Source organism: Tamandua tetradactyla, chromosome 16 (assembly GCF_023851605.1).
Source record: "Tamandua tetradactyla isolate mTamTet1 chromosome 16, mTamTet1.pri, whole genome shotgun sequence".
In the NCBI taxonomy this organism is placed as follows: domain Eukaryota; kingdom Metazoa; phylum Chordata; class Mammalia; order Pilosa; family Myrmecophagidae; genus Tamandua; species Tamandua tetradactyla.
In genome coordinates this window covers 44,366,960-44,382,636 of record NC_135342.1, presented here as the reverse complement: position 1 = coordinate 44,382,636, position 15,677 = coordinate 44,366,960, and the positions used below count along the sequence as shown (strand labels likewise).

The following is a 15,677-nucleotide window of genomic DNA, read 5'->3' as shown; positions in this document are numbered from 1 at the left end:
TGTTATAGTTAACTTTGAATCTCAAATAAACAACAAATCATTTTTTAGTCTAAGTATATCCCATGCAGTCTTTGGGACATACTTACATTTTTAAAATTATGTTATTTATCTGAAATAAATTTAACTCGTCCTCATGTATTTTATCTGGAAACCCACCACTCCACCCTTTTGCTCACCTGGTGGAGTCAGGGCTGGTTTCTCCTCTTATCCCTGGGGGTGGGCATATGACCCTGGACTGACCAACGAAATCTCAGCACATCCCCAGCCTCAGCTCAGGGTTTACAGGGCTGGGCACGTGACCTAAGCCCAGGGAAAAGCAATCCCAGGACACCTGCTGAACAAAAAACTCTTTCTGCTGACGTTGATTGAGATGTAGGGGTGGGAATCTGACCCTGCTGAAAACATCCTACTTCTCAGATAGGGGGACCCCATCTAAGAAACACGCCAGCACAAAGGAAAGCAGAGAAGGAAGGTGAAGCAAGAGAAAATGGGTCCTGACACCATAACTTGAGGCCCTGGGTCAAACCATGCCTGAAGTTGATGCTTCCCCTGAAACGGGTACATTTCAATGACATGAACCACTAAATTCCCCTTTTTGTTTAAGGCAGTTTGAACTTGTTTTCTTCATGAGTCACTGAATGAGTCCTGCTCAACCCAGCCTCCTTGCACAGAGTCACCCAGGCTCAGAGAATATTTAAGTCGCACAGGTTTGCAACATTATCCTTTACCAGGGAAGGCAGGGTGGGATTATGGGAAAGGCTGATAGGCAGAATTCCCAACCCAGCTCCATCCCATCCCCATCCCAAGAACTTGCACAACTAACAGTCTCCGTGAACCTCAGTTTCCTCATCTCTACAATGAGGACAGCAACACCTGTGTCTGTCATGACCATAGACTCTGACTACCCAAACTACCTAAACTAAGACACTTTTGAGCAGAAAGGGGTGCTCTGACTAACAAGGCCAGGAAAACAGGGGCGACTGGAACAGTCGTGGGTGAATGGGTGGTGTGACTGCCTACCTCCCCCCACCTCTCTGCACACTATGCTGTCCCCAGGGCAAACGCCTTTCCTCCTGCCCCCCGCCCCAGGTGCCCCCCCCACCCCCTGCTCTACTGGCCACCTCCTAATTTCTCCTTCTGGCCTCAGCTTCAATGCCCCTGCTCAGAGCCAGTCCAGATCTGTAAGGTCCCCGCTCTGTGTCCCCCCAGTCATTTGGTGTACTGTGTCCCTGCTACTTGCTGGTCGCCACTCACCCCACTCGCTAGACAGACTCACTGAGGCCAGGGGCCACACATTTCTTCCTCCTTACTGAAGCCCCTACAGACCTGGCACAGTGCCCGGAACAGATGAAACAGCAGCCAAAAAAATAAACAGCGAACCCTCCTTTTCCTTCTCTCCACAGGTTCTGTGTTTTCTCCTTGTGTTGACAAAACCGTCCTGGTTGAGATGGCAGGCAGGGATGGACGGGACTGTAGGTGACAGCGTGGGGAGGGCGTGGGGACCTGCTCCCGGCAGACCCGGGACATGCTGATAATGTTCTCAGAGCCAGAGACTCCAGAGACAGCGGCCCCAGGAGGCCTAGCCCAGCTCGGCAGCCCCCAGGCAGCGGCAACATGCTGGCCCTGCGACAGCTTTCACTGATCTGGGGCCAATGCGGACTGGCCCTGGGCCCACTCGCCTGTTCCAGAATCCAGCCCTGGCTCCTGCTCAAAACGTAGGCACGGCATCTCCCTGTGGCCTCAGCCAGCTCCGTCCTCAGCGGCAGCCAAGTCCCTGCCCAGAATGCAAATTGGGCAGGTGCAGAGGCCCCTCCACACGGTGACTACGGCTCTCCCATCCCACCCACAGCCTGGGCTGTTCCCCTCAGGGGCAGACAGTATCCACACACACAGCCGCCTGGGTCTCCAGCTCGTCCCCATGCCTCATGCACCCTCTTCCTCTCCCACACGGTTTGCCCGGCCCACACGAAGGCAGCCTCCCCACCTTGTTTCTTGGTCCAGCCAGGCCTACAGCCTAAAGTCAGCTATGCCACACCAGCTCTCTGGCTCACACCCAATCCAGATGGCACACTGCTACTTCTCCATTTTCACGGGATCCCTCCCCTCCTCTGAAGCCCACTATGGCTCCCTATTTCCATCCAACTCAAATCCCTCTGTAGTCCTGTCCTACCTGTGTATCCTGCTCACTGGGAAACAATTGGTCATGGTGGGGAAAAGAAAAAAAGCCGACCTGGGAGCTGGGCATTCTACCTCAGTTTCCCCATTTGTACAAATAGGGTGGTCTCCAACAGCTTGCAGCTATGACAATCCATGGGCTCCCAGCAGGGTCAGTTCAGGCAGGTCCTGACCCCAGTCCTCCTCTACTGTCTTCAGGCTACCCTGAAAGGCCCTCACCCTCCAGCAAAGCCACCCACCTGTCTCTCGGGACTGCCTCTCTGAGAGTCAAAGGTGCTTCGGGAAGAAGGAAAGATCTTCCCTCAACCACTCTGGATCAGTCCAGAGCCCAGATCTACCAACCCAAAGCACCCTTCTTGCACTGGGGAGCCACAGAGGTTGTGGGCACAGAGAAGTGCTGCAGAAGGAGGGGGAGACCCACTGGACACGGTGCCCTGAGCCCCCTAGCCCACTACATAAAATACATAAAACACGCTTGTGATATGAAAGGAGTGTTTTGGAATACCTTTAGCATTTAATGGTTTTAATGGAGAAGAGGGTATGAGTGTGTGTATTTTCATCTCTGCCATAGGGCATATGCCAATCTTATTTGAGGTATTGATGTATTCTGGTATTATCTGTGTGCGCACAGAAGGATATAGAGAGGTGAGGTTGGGGCCCTTCTGAAAACAGGAAGGCTAAACCAGCACGAGGGGCCATGCGTAATGCAAGTTCCAAACAGGGTTCAACAGAGGGTTCTGCAATGATCCATTTGCTGGTGGCCTTTTTAGGGGAGCATGAAATGCCCACACTCAGTCTCCCAGGAAAAGGACCCTTGAGGTGGCCCCACTAATTATAGGACCGTCCCGGTAGGGCATGTCTTTGTCTTACTAGTGCCCCAACCAGGCTGGTGTAGGCCATACTGGGGCTGGTGTACAGGGGGTGGGGAGCGGCAAGTGCTGGTCAGGCAGAATGTCCCAGCACAGCGTGGCAGGGGACACCCCAGACCACAGGAAAACAAAACCACTCAAAAACCCATGAGGAAGGCGAGGCTTTAAAAGCTCTATTCCCCAACAAGTACAGTTTAATGCTTAAAAAGGCAGGCCAGAAATATGATGGTTATAGCTGATGATTGGTCTGTGGGGACTCACTACAATGCTCTCTCTATTTTTCTGGATGCTTAGAATTTTCTCTAGGAAATAGTTCAAATTAAATTCTAAAAGCAGCTCAGCTGGATAACCAGGATCCTGTGATGCTAGGGTACCGAGAGGCACAGTGAGGGTACAACACAGCCAGGCCCCACCTGACCTGGTGAAATCAGAATCTGAATTTTCACAAGGCGCCCAGGTGAAGCATGTGCTCACTCGTGTTTGAGAAGTTCTGGTGCAGAGATGGCCAGAGAGGTGAATGCATAATTAGAGCTGAGCTATTTCCTTAGCACATTCCAAGCTCTGTTTTAAGCATGTATCTCTTACCTTCACAAGATTCCTGAGGTAGGAACGACAGCTACCCTCATTCTATAGATAAAGAAACTAAGACCCAGAGAAGCTAAGTAATTTACTCCAAGACACACAGCTTCAGAGGGGCAGAGGTAAGAGCATAATGGTAAACATGGGGACTCAGTAGGGAAGCCTAGGTGACCTGTGAGAAACAAAGAAAAGGCCCACTTTCTGCCTTCACACAGGGAAGGTCGATCCCTTGGGAGGGGGAGAAAGCCATTTCTGGGCTCCTTCTGAAGGCAGAGCAAGATCAACTGCAGGGAAGGCCCAAATCCTTCTAGGAGCTGGAGCCATACAATAAAGGAAGAAGCCACTCAGAGTAGTGAGCTCACCATCACAGGAGGTATGCAAACAGAGGTCAGTGGGCTTCTGTGTAGGATGTACTGGAGAGGATTCCTGCTTCATGAAGGAGGCAGGCATGATGGTATGGATTTTCCTCTCCAATCCTAAGGCCAGGAAGATACTTTGTTCACCCACAGGGAGAACCAGGAAATGGGTATGTTCTGTGCCCCCACCAGGGGCTGGCTCTGGATAATGAAGGCCCACAGGAGCCTAGAAACCTCTATGAGAGTCCGGAGGGAGGATGGCACTTGCTTTTAATTCACTGGCCCAAACACCTCCCTCCTCGTGACTGCCAGACACAGCCCGCACAGTGGTCCTCATGTAACAGGCGAAGCTGGCTGACCCCTGGCTGGGGATGGGGAGACACCTCTGTGTCCTCAGAAGGACAAGGTGAAAATGGAAAACCTTGATGCGAACTTGTCTTCTGAAATGTCAACAGGCAGGGAAGTTCTTCGCAGGGACTGAGGCACCGCATGCCACCGAGAGCCAGCACCGCTGGAGGTCGGGGCCCAAATGCTGGGGTTCAAATGCCGAGTGGGCGGACCCCTCTGCCTCAGACCCCGAGCCTGCACGCGAAGAAATCACAGCACCCGGCCTGGATAAAGGTAATATTCGAGATGTGCTTAGAAAGATGCCCAGCACACAGTAAGCCCTGTTTCTGATGAACATGGTTTTAAAAGTGGGCAAAAATATGCTGGTATTTCAAAAGAAGGGTGACATCACTAGGTAGGCTCATTAAATGTCACAGAGGCTCAGTAAAGAATGGCCATTCCAGGCTTGGCCTGCCCGCGGCACACGGCAGCTCTCGATAAATGGCGGTTATCACCACTGGGCCTGCCGCTATCTGCTTTACTACTTTTATCAAATCCTAATTGGCAAGAAGAGAACAAAAACAATATAGACTACCCTGTCCAGGCCAGGGCGCTGTGGTATGGAGAGCTAAGGAGGTGAGAGCCAAGAGGGCAGGGGAAAAGCCTGGCGGCTGGACCTTGGAAGCGGCGAGGCTGCTGGAGAGCCAGCTCCACCGCTCAGAAGTCAGGCCAGTTTTCAGTTTCCGTCAATCCAGCCCCAGGTCCCCAACGGGCCTGCTGGCCTGGGGCTCTCAAAGTCTTCCAGGGTCCAGAATGTGCTTCCAAAGCAGCCTCATCTCAGACTGCGGCCCAGAATTCCTTGGCCGGCAGGGACCGCGTCTGCATGGAGCTGACATGGGCCAGCTGCTGGGACGCCTTCTCCTCCACTCCCACCCGGACCCCACCCAGCTCCTCAGCAGATGACCCTGGAACTGCCAGCACCCCCCAACCCTTGTGCCAGCCTGTATATTGGGTACAAACACCAACGTGGGACTTTGGCCACCCCTCTTGATCCTGAATGGTGACTCTGAATGGTGGCAGGTGACCGTGGTCTGAATCTAAAGACAAGTTTCCCTCCTCCCTTCCCCCATGACCTTCTCCAAAGACTGAAAAAGAAAAAATCCCAGGAAAGGCTAAGTTTGGAGGCAAAAGAAACAAACAAAAAACCCACCCTGGTCTGGAGAGTAGCACATCCCTAACCTGGCAGCACACGCAGATTCTCCAACAGAACAGGCAAAACGTCACCATCTGGGCCCATGGAAGTTCCATTCAACCAGGAGGCTCTGTGCAGGCTGCCCCTGCATACCTGGGCCCACAGCTGGGACCACTGGACACACAGATGCTACAGGATAAGGTGGGGTCGACAGTCAGAGAGAGCTGGGCTCAGCAGGGGCCACCTGGACAGAACAGAACTCTTGTTTCTCCATGGAAGCCAAAAGAGAGTCCGCAGGAGCTCCCAACAGCCCATGTGCTTGTGACCTAGGGTCACCTACAAAGTGGTTGGTGATTATCATCATCGCTAACGTGTACCTCATGCTTACTCTGTACCAGGTATTATGTCAAGTGCTTTACATTTATCCTCTTGTTAAGCCCTTGCAACATCCCTTTTGTAATAATGCCCATTTTACAGATGAGCACACTGAGGCATGGATTGAATAATGCCCAAAGTTGCACATATAACAAGAGGCAAAGGCAAGACTCTACCTGACACCAAGGCAAGACTCTACCTGACACCAAGGCTGAGGGCAGGGAGAAGACCCCATGCCCCGACTATGGTAGACTGATGCGTTAATGTCCCCAATTTGTTCATACCTCTCTGAATCCACAGTCCTTGGTGGTGCCCTTCCATGGGGGACTGGGCTTGGCCATGTGGCTTGCTTTGGCCAGTGGGATAGGAGCAAAAGGCATACAGGCAAAGACTTGACAGGCACCTAGGACTTTTACTGTCCTGAGAAGTGCCTCAGCCTGCCTGCTGGGAGAATGTGAAAAACATGGGAAAGAGGGTCAGCCTGTCCCAGACAACTCTAGTCTAGGCCAGGCAGCCCCCAGCTCCCTTCCTGATGATCATGGAAGCATGAGCAGACAAGTCAACCCAGATCAATAAGACCACCCAGCCAATCCAGAGATGTGTGAAAAATAATGAACAGTCATTTAAAGTCACTAAGTTTTGGGGTAGTTTATTATGCAGCAATAGCTAACTGATATGCCAACTATACTGCCCATTTTCTTTTGACATAGGAAAAACCCTCCTGAGAATTAACAGGGTAAACAGCGACACTATTTTGCATGAGAAACCCATTTAAATAAAGCAAGGGACCGGTCTCATACGAGGAACTGTCAATGTTTTCTTGTGTTTAGATTTGCCTTTGCATCCTAGAAAACTCTCACCAACACCCATGAAAGGGTCAAGCCCTATCTACAGTGATGAGTCTATTCACTCTGTCACACCTGTGCATTGTGTGGCTAAAGTGAAACTTTTTATTGCCCAGCCACTGCTCTCTTATATACTTAGGAGGCAACACTCTACCATGTGCTAGCGTGACATCTTTCTCCCATGCCAGCTTGCCATTAAACTCCAGCCTCTGTTTTGGTTATCTACTAGTTTTGCTTAACTAGTAGATAACCACCAAACTTAGCAGCTTAAAACCACCACCTTCTTATCTCTCCTGATTCTGTGGGTTGCCTGGGCTGGGCTTGGGGTTGGGGGTAGCAGCTTTGCCAGTCTCACCTGAGTTTCTTATGTGGCTGCAGTCACAAGAGGCTGTTCTCTCCATACCTGGTGGGTATGGCTGAGCCGGATACTGGGATAAACTGGGCCTCCCTCTTGCTCCATTCTGTCTCAGAGCGTCATCCTCTCCATGTGGCCTCTCTGGCAATGGAGCTGGACTTTTAATAATGTAGCTCAGGGCTCTCAAAAGCATAAAAGCGGAAGCTACCGGTTCTTCTTAAGTGTCACTTCCACTACGTCCTATCAGTTAAAGCAGTCCCAGGGCAGCCCAGATTCAAGGTAGAGGAATAAACTCTACCTCCCAACAGGAGGGGCAACAAAGACATTGCAGCCATTTATTGCACCACAACCACGTACCACGGCTCCCAGTCGGCTCAGGCTAAGGCTCTATCCAACTAAAATCAGTAGCAGCACAAACCCTGAGGTAGAGCAATCATACATGTCATACCCTACTGCACCCACGGCACAGATCTGGGATGGTTGCGCAGCAGATGCACCGAACAACCAATGGTGAGTTCCCCCAGAACCACAGATGGTCCATGGGGGAAGCACCAAGACGAAGAATTTTGGACCCCAAAATTCTTACTGGGTCACCGAGGAGTCTAAAAGAATCAATTTATGGGGTGAGGTTGGACAGCACCCTCTCATCCCTACATGTTCACAGGAATCTACGGAAGGCGAGAGGTGCCAGATTCTTTGCAGACTTCGCTCTGGAAACAGACACTTATGAGACCCAGACTCCCTCGGGGCCCCGGCAGGAGGCAGCTCTCTCCCAGGACAGAATAAGACGCTCATCTTGGCAGGGGCCCTCGGCAAAGGCCTGAGGGACTGTTGCAGGGAAAGCAGCCCTGGGAGAGCCCTTAATCGTTTAACTAAAATCACATTCAAGGCTTAATTAGCAGGCGGCTCCAACTTCATGATCTGAGGCCCATCGGCTCTAATGGGCTAATTAGTCAAGACATCCTTGGGTAGGCAAGCACTCTGGCCTTCTCAGAAACATCCAGGGAGCTGAGGGGATCAAGGCTGGCATCTGGTCCATGAGCTGCCTTACTACAGCTGGGCAAAGAAACAAGCACATCTCACTGTGCAAGGGATACACTTTATAAGATGCAGAGCTCAAGGAGATCAACAAGGAATGTCCTCAGCATCCCTTATAACCCATCCCTGCCACCCGCGGGTCCTGGACAAGAGTGTGGCATGTTCTCTGTTTCTCGAGCTGCCCAGCCCTTTCCAAGGTAAGGCTTATAGCACTAAAGGGCAGGGATGCTTGTCCATACCAGCCTGTCCTCCCCAGATCACATTCCCCAAGCCCTGTGAGTTCACAGTGACCGAGAGCTGTTGCAAAAGAGCCCAATATCATCCTGCATCAGAAAGCCAAATCACCAGCTCTGTGGAAGCCCACAAAGTACCCACAGCCACAAATCCACCACAGATAGCGTGTGCTTGCCAGCTCTCTCAACTCAAGTTGCTCCTGAGCAAGTGACAGGGACCCCACACAGCAAGGGAGACTCAAAATCTCAATGAGGGATTGGCAGAAGACAAAGCCTCAGCCAGGTGTCCCTCAGTGCAAGTGGCATCATAGCAGGCACACCCAGGAATGCACCCAAGAGAGTGAAAGCACACAAGCCCTACCACACCGTTTCCCAAAGGGTTCCCCAGCCAGAGAAGCTCGGGAAACTGGTCAATAAATTGAAGGAACACTGAGTTATAGTGGAACCTCATATTCGAGATTCATAATGCTCTTTACAACAATAAAGGCTCTGAGAAGTCCTGTAATTTAAAAAAACTTGTTTAATTGGTTCTTGTATCCACGGTTCACCAAACTTATCTTCACAAGAGTCTTTTCCCCCCAGAATCTCTAGTCAGATACAGATTGGGAAATTCTGTCCTATGGGACGTAATATATCAGTATAGGACCGAGGTCAGATGCTCTAATCCTATAGGAGCTAAGTTACTTAAACAACTTAAGTGGGCCAGGTTTAATATTTGCATCTAAAAATTCTCTTCATCTCCATGAAGAAAAATATGCTCCCTTGATTTTCTTAAAACAATCATCTCGTTCCATGTTTTATCCCCCTCTTTGATAGTAATTTTTTTTTCCTACAAGAGAAATAGAAACATTTGTCTAACAGGAACATATCTCAGGAAGGGAGAATGTGCAAGAACAATGACGGAGGGCACTGGGAGAGAAATGGACTGGGGGAACTGAACAAGGGAAAGATACCTACCGCTCCAGAAGAAGCTGCAGTTTAAAAAGTTGATGCCAGCATTACCAGCTTTTTCCAATTTTTAAAAGTCAGAAATCTGGACTTCTAAGTGAAATCCTACAGTTTTTAAAACGCTGAATCGGTCAAAGAAAACATTCCTAGGGACTAGATTCAGTCACCAACTTGTTACCTGTGCCACAAGGCATTCATAAGAGATTCAACACTTATCAATCCGGTGGTGCCACCTGACATTGGACCCCCTCTGGGTCTCAGTTTCCACCTCTGAAATGCTTAATTTGGGCTGGCGCTGGCATAAGTAGGAAGGGGTGAGCTATGAAAATGGCACGCAGTGGGAGCTCAGAGTGGCCAGTCCATCAAGGGGACCCATTGTGTTATCATGATACAAGGTTCTCTAAGGTCCCTTTCAGAAATGGGGTCAGTTTGCAAACCAGAGATCAAAACCAGAAACCCCCATAGGGAGGTCAAGAAAGGAGGGCTGGCCCATGGGACAGAGACGAGACACATGTGCTACAGGTTCCAGAAGCACCTGCACAGCCATGCAGGTGACAGCTTCCTATTAGCCGTGTGGTATGCAACCAAGGCTCTGTCTCAATGCTTATTTATTTATTTGTACAGATGAGGCCCATGAAGGTAAAGTGACTTCCCCAGGGGACCCAGTTACACCTGCATTCCCAGAGATGAAAGCAGCCTCTGGCAGTGGCCCAGTAAGGGAAACCTCCTGAGCATTTTCAGAATCCTGACGGCTGGAATATGGGTCTTGCGTTTTCTAGAAGTTGATGGCCAGCCATGGCAGGGCAAGGAAACACAAGCACTGTGGGTGGGCATCCACTCAGAACCTGGCTATGAGCCCCTCAGCAAAGCACTAGCAGCCCCCATGAGCAATACATGCCACATGATAGAAGAAGCAGAAGCTTCCAGAATACGGAACTAGATATGGCCAGTTGAGGAAGTAGAAGCCATCACAAATGGAGGCTCGGTTACCCAAGACACCTGCAGAGGGAACAAGGACGGAAGCTGGGGCTGTAGCAGAGATGGTTCCTGTCCCCCCAAATCCATGCTCTCCTTCCAGTGTGGACTACATTTCCCAGCACCCTTTGTACCAGGATGGGGCCATGTGATTAGTTCTCACCAATGGAAGGTGAGCAGCTGTGCTCCTGGTCATCTCCAGGTCAGCGAGTTTCAGAAGAGGGCAGACTTTTTCCACTCTCATTCCCCTTTCGCCAGGTGGAAACAGTGGGCTCAGATGGCCTGGCAGATGAACCCCAAACCACAAGAAAGAAGGGGCCTGAATGGCTAAATAATGATGTGGGCCAGAGCCACCTTCCAACCAGGGATGCCTGGTCCATGGGTGTTAAATTAAATTCTACTGGGTTGAGCTACTGCTGTGTCAGGGATTACAATAAATGCTGCAACATCAAGGCTTATGAGCTACAGCAACTAGGGCTACCAACCTAACAGAGTAGTGGAAAAAAAAAGAAAAACACCCTGTGTTGCGAAAAACAAATCCTCACCAAGGTGAGCAGCTCAAGGCAGAAGCAGCGCAGGAAACACCCACCTTGCTCAGCCACCACCTCCTCCATGCAGCCCACCTGAAGGCTCTCAGACAGAGAGTGACTCTAAAATCCCTGTGTGCTGATAATTAGTTATGCCTCCGTTGTTTGAGAATAACTTATGAACACTTTTTTTGGGGGGGAAATGTTACATGCCATGTGCATTCTGCCCTCCTTCCCCTTGATAGGTATCTCCATGGACAGGTGAGGGCTACAATATCAGGAGAAGCTCAGGGACTTGTCCAAGGTCATGCAACTGGTAGAATCAAAGCTGTGTCTTGAGTTAAGTTCATGCTTCTTCTACCGACCCCTCCTGCCTCTGGAAAACTGTATGCCTTAAACCACCTATTACCTCCTGCCTCGGAGGAGCCACCCAGGCAGGGCAGCCTGCCCACTTGGCTTGTACCCCCTGAAAGTGTGAACCCACAGCGCCCACACCACTGCACGAGTCCAAAGCAGTAGCCCCTTTCTGACTGAATGCTGGAAGCTCACATCCCAAATCAGAAATGTTAGGGCACACATGTGCTGCTTCCACTCCCAAACAACCGCTGCTCAATCACAGTGCTTTGGCTGTGGCTTGGTAATCTTACCAGCCACGAATTATCCGTATTGAAACCGGGGGTCTGCATCTTCTCTGGCGTCTGGGGGAGATGAGAGGAGGGGGTGACCTTCATGTACTTTGGCTTGGTGGTCAGGGGAGCTGCCCCTCCCTCCTGCACTCCCTGCCTGGGCTGGTTCAGCAGTACCCACAACCAGCGCTGGTTCAGGGCCTGGGCAGACCCTCGGGGTAATGAAGGCAAGTGAACACACAGTCCCAACTTTGAACAAAAGGCAGGAATAAGCCAGTGAACTAGGGGACAATGTCATGCTTCCTCTAAAACCCAGGAAGTGGGTTTAGTGGGCTTTGTGGCCAACTGGACACAGCCACTGGTCTAGGGCAGGGTTTCTCAATCTCTGCTCGCATGACCTCTGCAGCTGGGAAACTCTTGATTATGCACATATCCTGTGCACTGGAGAGCATTTAGCAGCATTCCTGGTCTCCAGCCTCTAGATAACAGTGGCACACTCTCCCCCTAACCGAGTCATGACAATCAAAAATGTCTCCAGCTATCACCAAATGCTCCCCAACCCTTCCATTCCCACTGAGAACCCCTACTCTAGAAGGTTCAAGGAAGGGTATCCACACCAGAATTCATACTGTTTTCAGATCTTCCATCCTCTCCTATCTGCATTTTTATGTGACATGTCTTAACTTACAAATTTTGGCAACTAATTAAAAAAAAATGTTGTTATGCTGTGAGAACCAAAAGCCATGCGTGCAGGCCACCAGCTGCAACCTCCGCCAAGCCTTTGGCTACATCCAGACGGAAAATAACAAAGGACAGAACCTATTTCCCAACATCCAGGCCCCTGAGCTCCCTATAGGCCAAACTCACCCCCCACCCCCACCCCACCCCCAGTCCTCAGATTTAAGACTCGACAACAAAGGAGGAGCCAGATAAGGAATCCGAATTATTTCTGGGGAAATATTGTCACAACATTGCCTGTCAAACAGCTTTTCAAACACCCTCTCCCAGGGACCCACGCTGACAACCCCGTCCCCAGGAGCCAAGAACAGCTTACCTTTGTCAGAAAGCTGAAAGATTTTTCCCACCAGCACCCCCACCCCCACCCCCACTGCATACACTTCCCGCAAAAGTTCTAAGAATATACTTCTGCTGGAACTAAAAGATTTGCCAGAACCGGCTCCGGCCCAGGCCCGGGCTCCTTTTGGTCTATGAAGCAAATACTTGTTCAGCGCCTGCCTGTGAAAGGCGCCTGCCGCTGGGGGCTGGAGAATCTTCTGGTCCTGACATTTCCGCAGAGGCCGGTCTCTGCATTTCCTAGCCCCAAGTTAAAGAACTCGTTCTGAGCAAGTTTCCTTTACTTCGAGCTAAAATCTGGGTTACTAGGGGGAGGGCAGTGGAGAATCTAATAAATCTTAGAATATACTTCTTGGCTAAAGGAAAAAAAGAAAGCAAAAAACCTACTTACCGGTGTCACGAAACAACTTTCCAGCTCTCTCTGAAGAGAGCCGGGTTCAGAAGTTACTATTGTATTCAAGCTGTATTAAATCAAGCTGTGAGAAGCGCCAGGGTTATGCTTTTAAAGAATGCCCTGAGCCAATTCTGATGTTTAAAGGGAAAAAGAAAAAGTTTCCAAGGCTTCCATAAATTCCGAGGAGAGGAAGTTTCAAACTTGGGTGTTCATATCCGAGGCCCCCACGTGAAAACAGCTTGGTTTCATGTATTTGGTTTTACTGTTCAAACTTGAGGATCTTTTAACTTTTTATTTTTACAGGGCTCGGAAGAAAAGGGAGAGGGAGCCATTTGTTCACCAAGTGCCAAAGAAAACCCCAGAGCCTTCCTCAGAGAACCTCTGCCTGCGAGTGCAGCGAAGCAGGGATATGGGGAGGGGACCCCCTGGTTCCTGGCACACCCCAAACACAGTTCCTCCCCCTCCCCCACCGGAGGAGTCAGTCGCTAATTAACCGCAACAAGATCAGTTCTGCCCAGAGCAGGAGTAGAGTCCAGGCAGGACGGTCACTCGTCTGTGGCTGGGCCTCTTGCACTGGCAGGAGAAGGAACAAAATGGAGACTTTCCAAAAACAAGCCGAGGCCAGGCCAAGACCCGAGGAATCCTAAATTTAGTCCCTGGAGTAAGACGGCTGTTTCTGCTCAGCCAGGGCACCAAGGGAGGCCCAGCCTTTGGTACGCGGGGCCCTCGCCAGACCCTGGCTTGGGGGGGGCAGCCTTTGGAAATGTCAACCAAACCAAACAGGCCCTCCCATGACACCTCATGTCAGGCTCGGGCCCTGACTTCAGGGAGGGTGCGCCAGTTGGGGAGGTGATTCACACACCCCAGTCTTCAGGGGCTGGCTGTCAGCTTGCCCCCAAGGGGAGGACCAGGCAAGTGTAGCATCCCCATTTTCAAGGCCAGGAAACTGAGTCCCAAGAGAGGCAGTTCTGGGGCAGACAGAACACAGGCAGTCCTGAGTTTGAATCTCCCTTTCATCACTCAATACCCATGTGACCTGGGAGACGTTCCCTCGGCACTCGGAGCCTCAGTTTTACCGTCTCCAAAATGGGAGCAAAAATGCCTACTTGGAAAAGTCTTAATAAGATGCAAATGGAATTTCAAGATTAAGAGATGCATATATACATATATTATACACACACAGCCCAGATATATGATGTTGACCGCTATCTTTTGTACCAGTAAAGCATCCCTCCCCATCTTTCGACAATGACATGCAATGCTCCTTTGGGTGGTCACCTCCCACCCCGAGACCTTGTGGTTGGGGCGTGCCTCATATGCTTCTATACAGGCTCTCAGAGGCCTCCTGAATCAGAATCACCAGAGGCTGAATCCACAAGTTGTTTAATTTCCCCAGGTCATGCTGATGTACGAGAGGGATCTAGGAACTGATGCCAGAAAAACTCAGAGGAGTCAGAGGCAGCTCTCGGGGAGGGCGTTAATCCCCCAGGAAGCTACACATCTGCAAAGGGGCTCAGATTCCAAAGGGCCCTGGGACCGGACCCTCTCCCAACCCTGAGCCAAGACGTGGCATCCAAGCAGGGCAGTGGCATCGTGCAGACACTGGGCAGAATTCTGATCTGACTCCAGAAAGCACCTGCTGGGCTCTCCCTGCCACCAGCATCCAGCTTCACACTTGATCCAGCAGATCAAGGGGATGGGGAGAGAGTCCAAAATCTCCATACTGGGCCTCTGTGCCAGGCAGAGCAGCCTACCTGTAGCCCCCAGCTCAGGCCAGGAAGGGATATCCACCTACCCACAGGGCAGTTTCAGAATCTGGAGGTCTTTATAGCAACCCTCCAGGTGGAGTAAGGAATGAGTTACCTGGAGACCAGTTGGGGGGAAGGGGAGGATGGGGAATGAGATTGGGTGTACTGAAGGGTGTGGGAGGAGGTTTTCCTGCAAGGAAGAAGAGACAAAGACCTTTCCATGGAGAGGAAGAGCTTTCCAGAAAAGACTTTTCCTTTTATCTCCTTTCCTGCTCACAAGAAGCAATCTTGAAGGAAATAATAATTAATCATCAAAAGCACAGCTTTTATGAGCACTTAGTCTGCGCCAGACCACAGGGTTCCCAAGCAACACCTTACTGGATTTGTACACCAATCCCAAGAGGGAGGGTCAACTGGTAGTCCCATTTTATAGACAGAGGCCTCAGAAAGATCTGGAAACTTGCCATGGGTGGCCCAGCAGCAGACACAGGATTCATACTCATTGGATTCCAGAGCCCAGGCTCCTACTCTCTTCTGCATGGGGCAGATCTGACCTCCACCCTCCCTGTGCTCAAGGAGGCTTTGGATCCAGCTCTGTCTGCCTCCCCTCTAGCCCCGATGTTGTGCTGTGCATAAGCTGATTAAGAAGAGAAACTGTGGGGGTGAGGGGCACCCATTTTTAGAGGTGGGCTAGTTGGTGCACAGAGAATTTCTCTGCTTTCCAGAATCCCACAGCAGATGCCTGAACCCCAACCCAGCTAGGGCACTAAGAAAGGGGTGTGGCAAACGACCCCCACACCTTCCAACCAGCCCTTAAGAAAGAATTTTGTTAATTCCAAAAAATACCCATGCTAGAAGCAACTTTGAAGTGCTGAGTTCACCCACCACCCCTAGCCCCCACTCCCCCTCCCCACGACACACACGCCCAGAGAGCAGAAGGGACTTGCCCAAAAGTATACAGCAAGGCAATTTCATTCCACAAGGATTAATGGCCACCTACTGTTTGCCAGGCACTGTACTAGGCCATGGGGGGCTCCAGGA

The 15,677-nt window shown here is 50.8% G+C and overlaps 1 protein-coding gene across 2 annotated transcripts in view; it reads right to left on the bottom strand.

Annotated features, from left to right (window-relative positions):
• The window catches only part of NKD1 (NKD inhibitor of Wnt signaling pathway 1), a 78,822-nt gene that overhangs the window by 40,654 nt on the left and 22,491 nt on the right, over positions 1-15,677 (bottom strand). Inside the window, exon 1 of one of the 2 annotated variants that reach the window (XM_077132401.1) lies at positions 1,327-5,220. The exons of the other annotated variant lie outside the window; for it this stretch is intronic. Coding sequence (XP_076988516.1) covers positions 1,327-1,527 — 201 coding nt within the window. The 5' untranslated portion in view covers positions 1,528-5,220. Of the gene's footprint in view, positions 1-1,326; positions 5,221-15,677 lie in introns of those variants that run through there. 2 annotated transcript variants of the gene reach the window in all.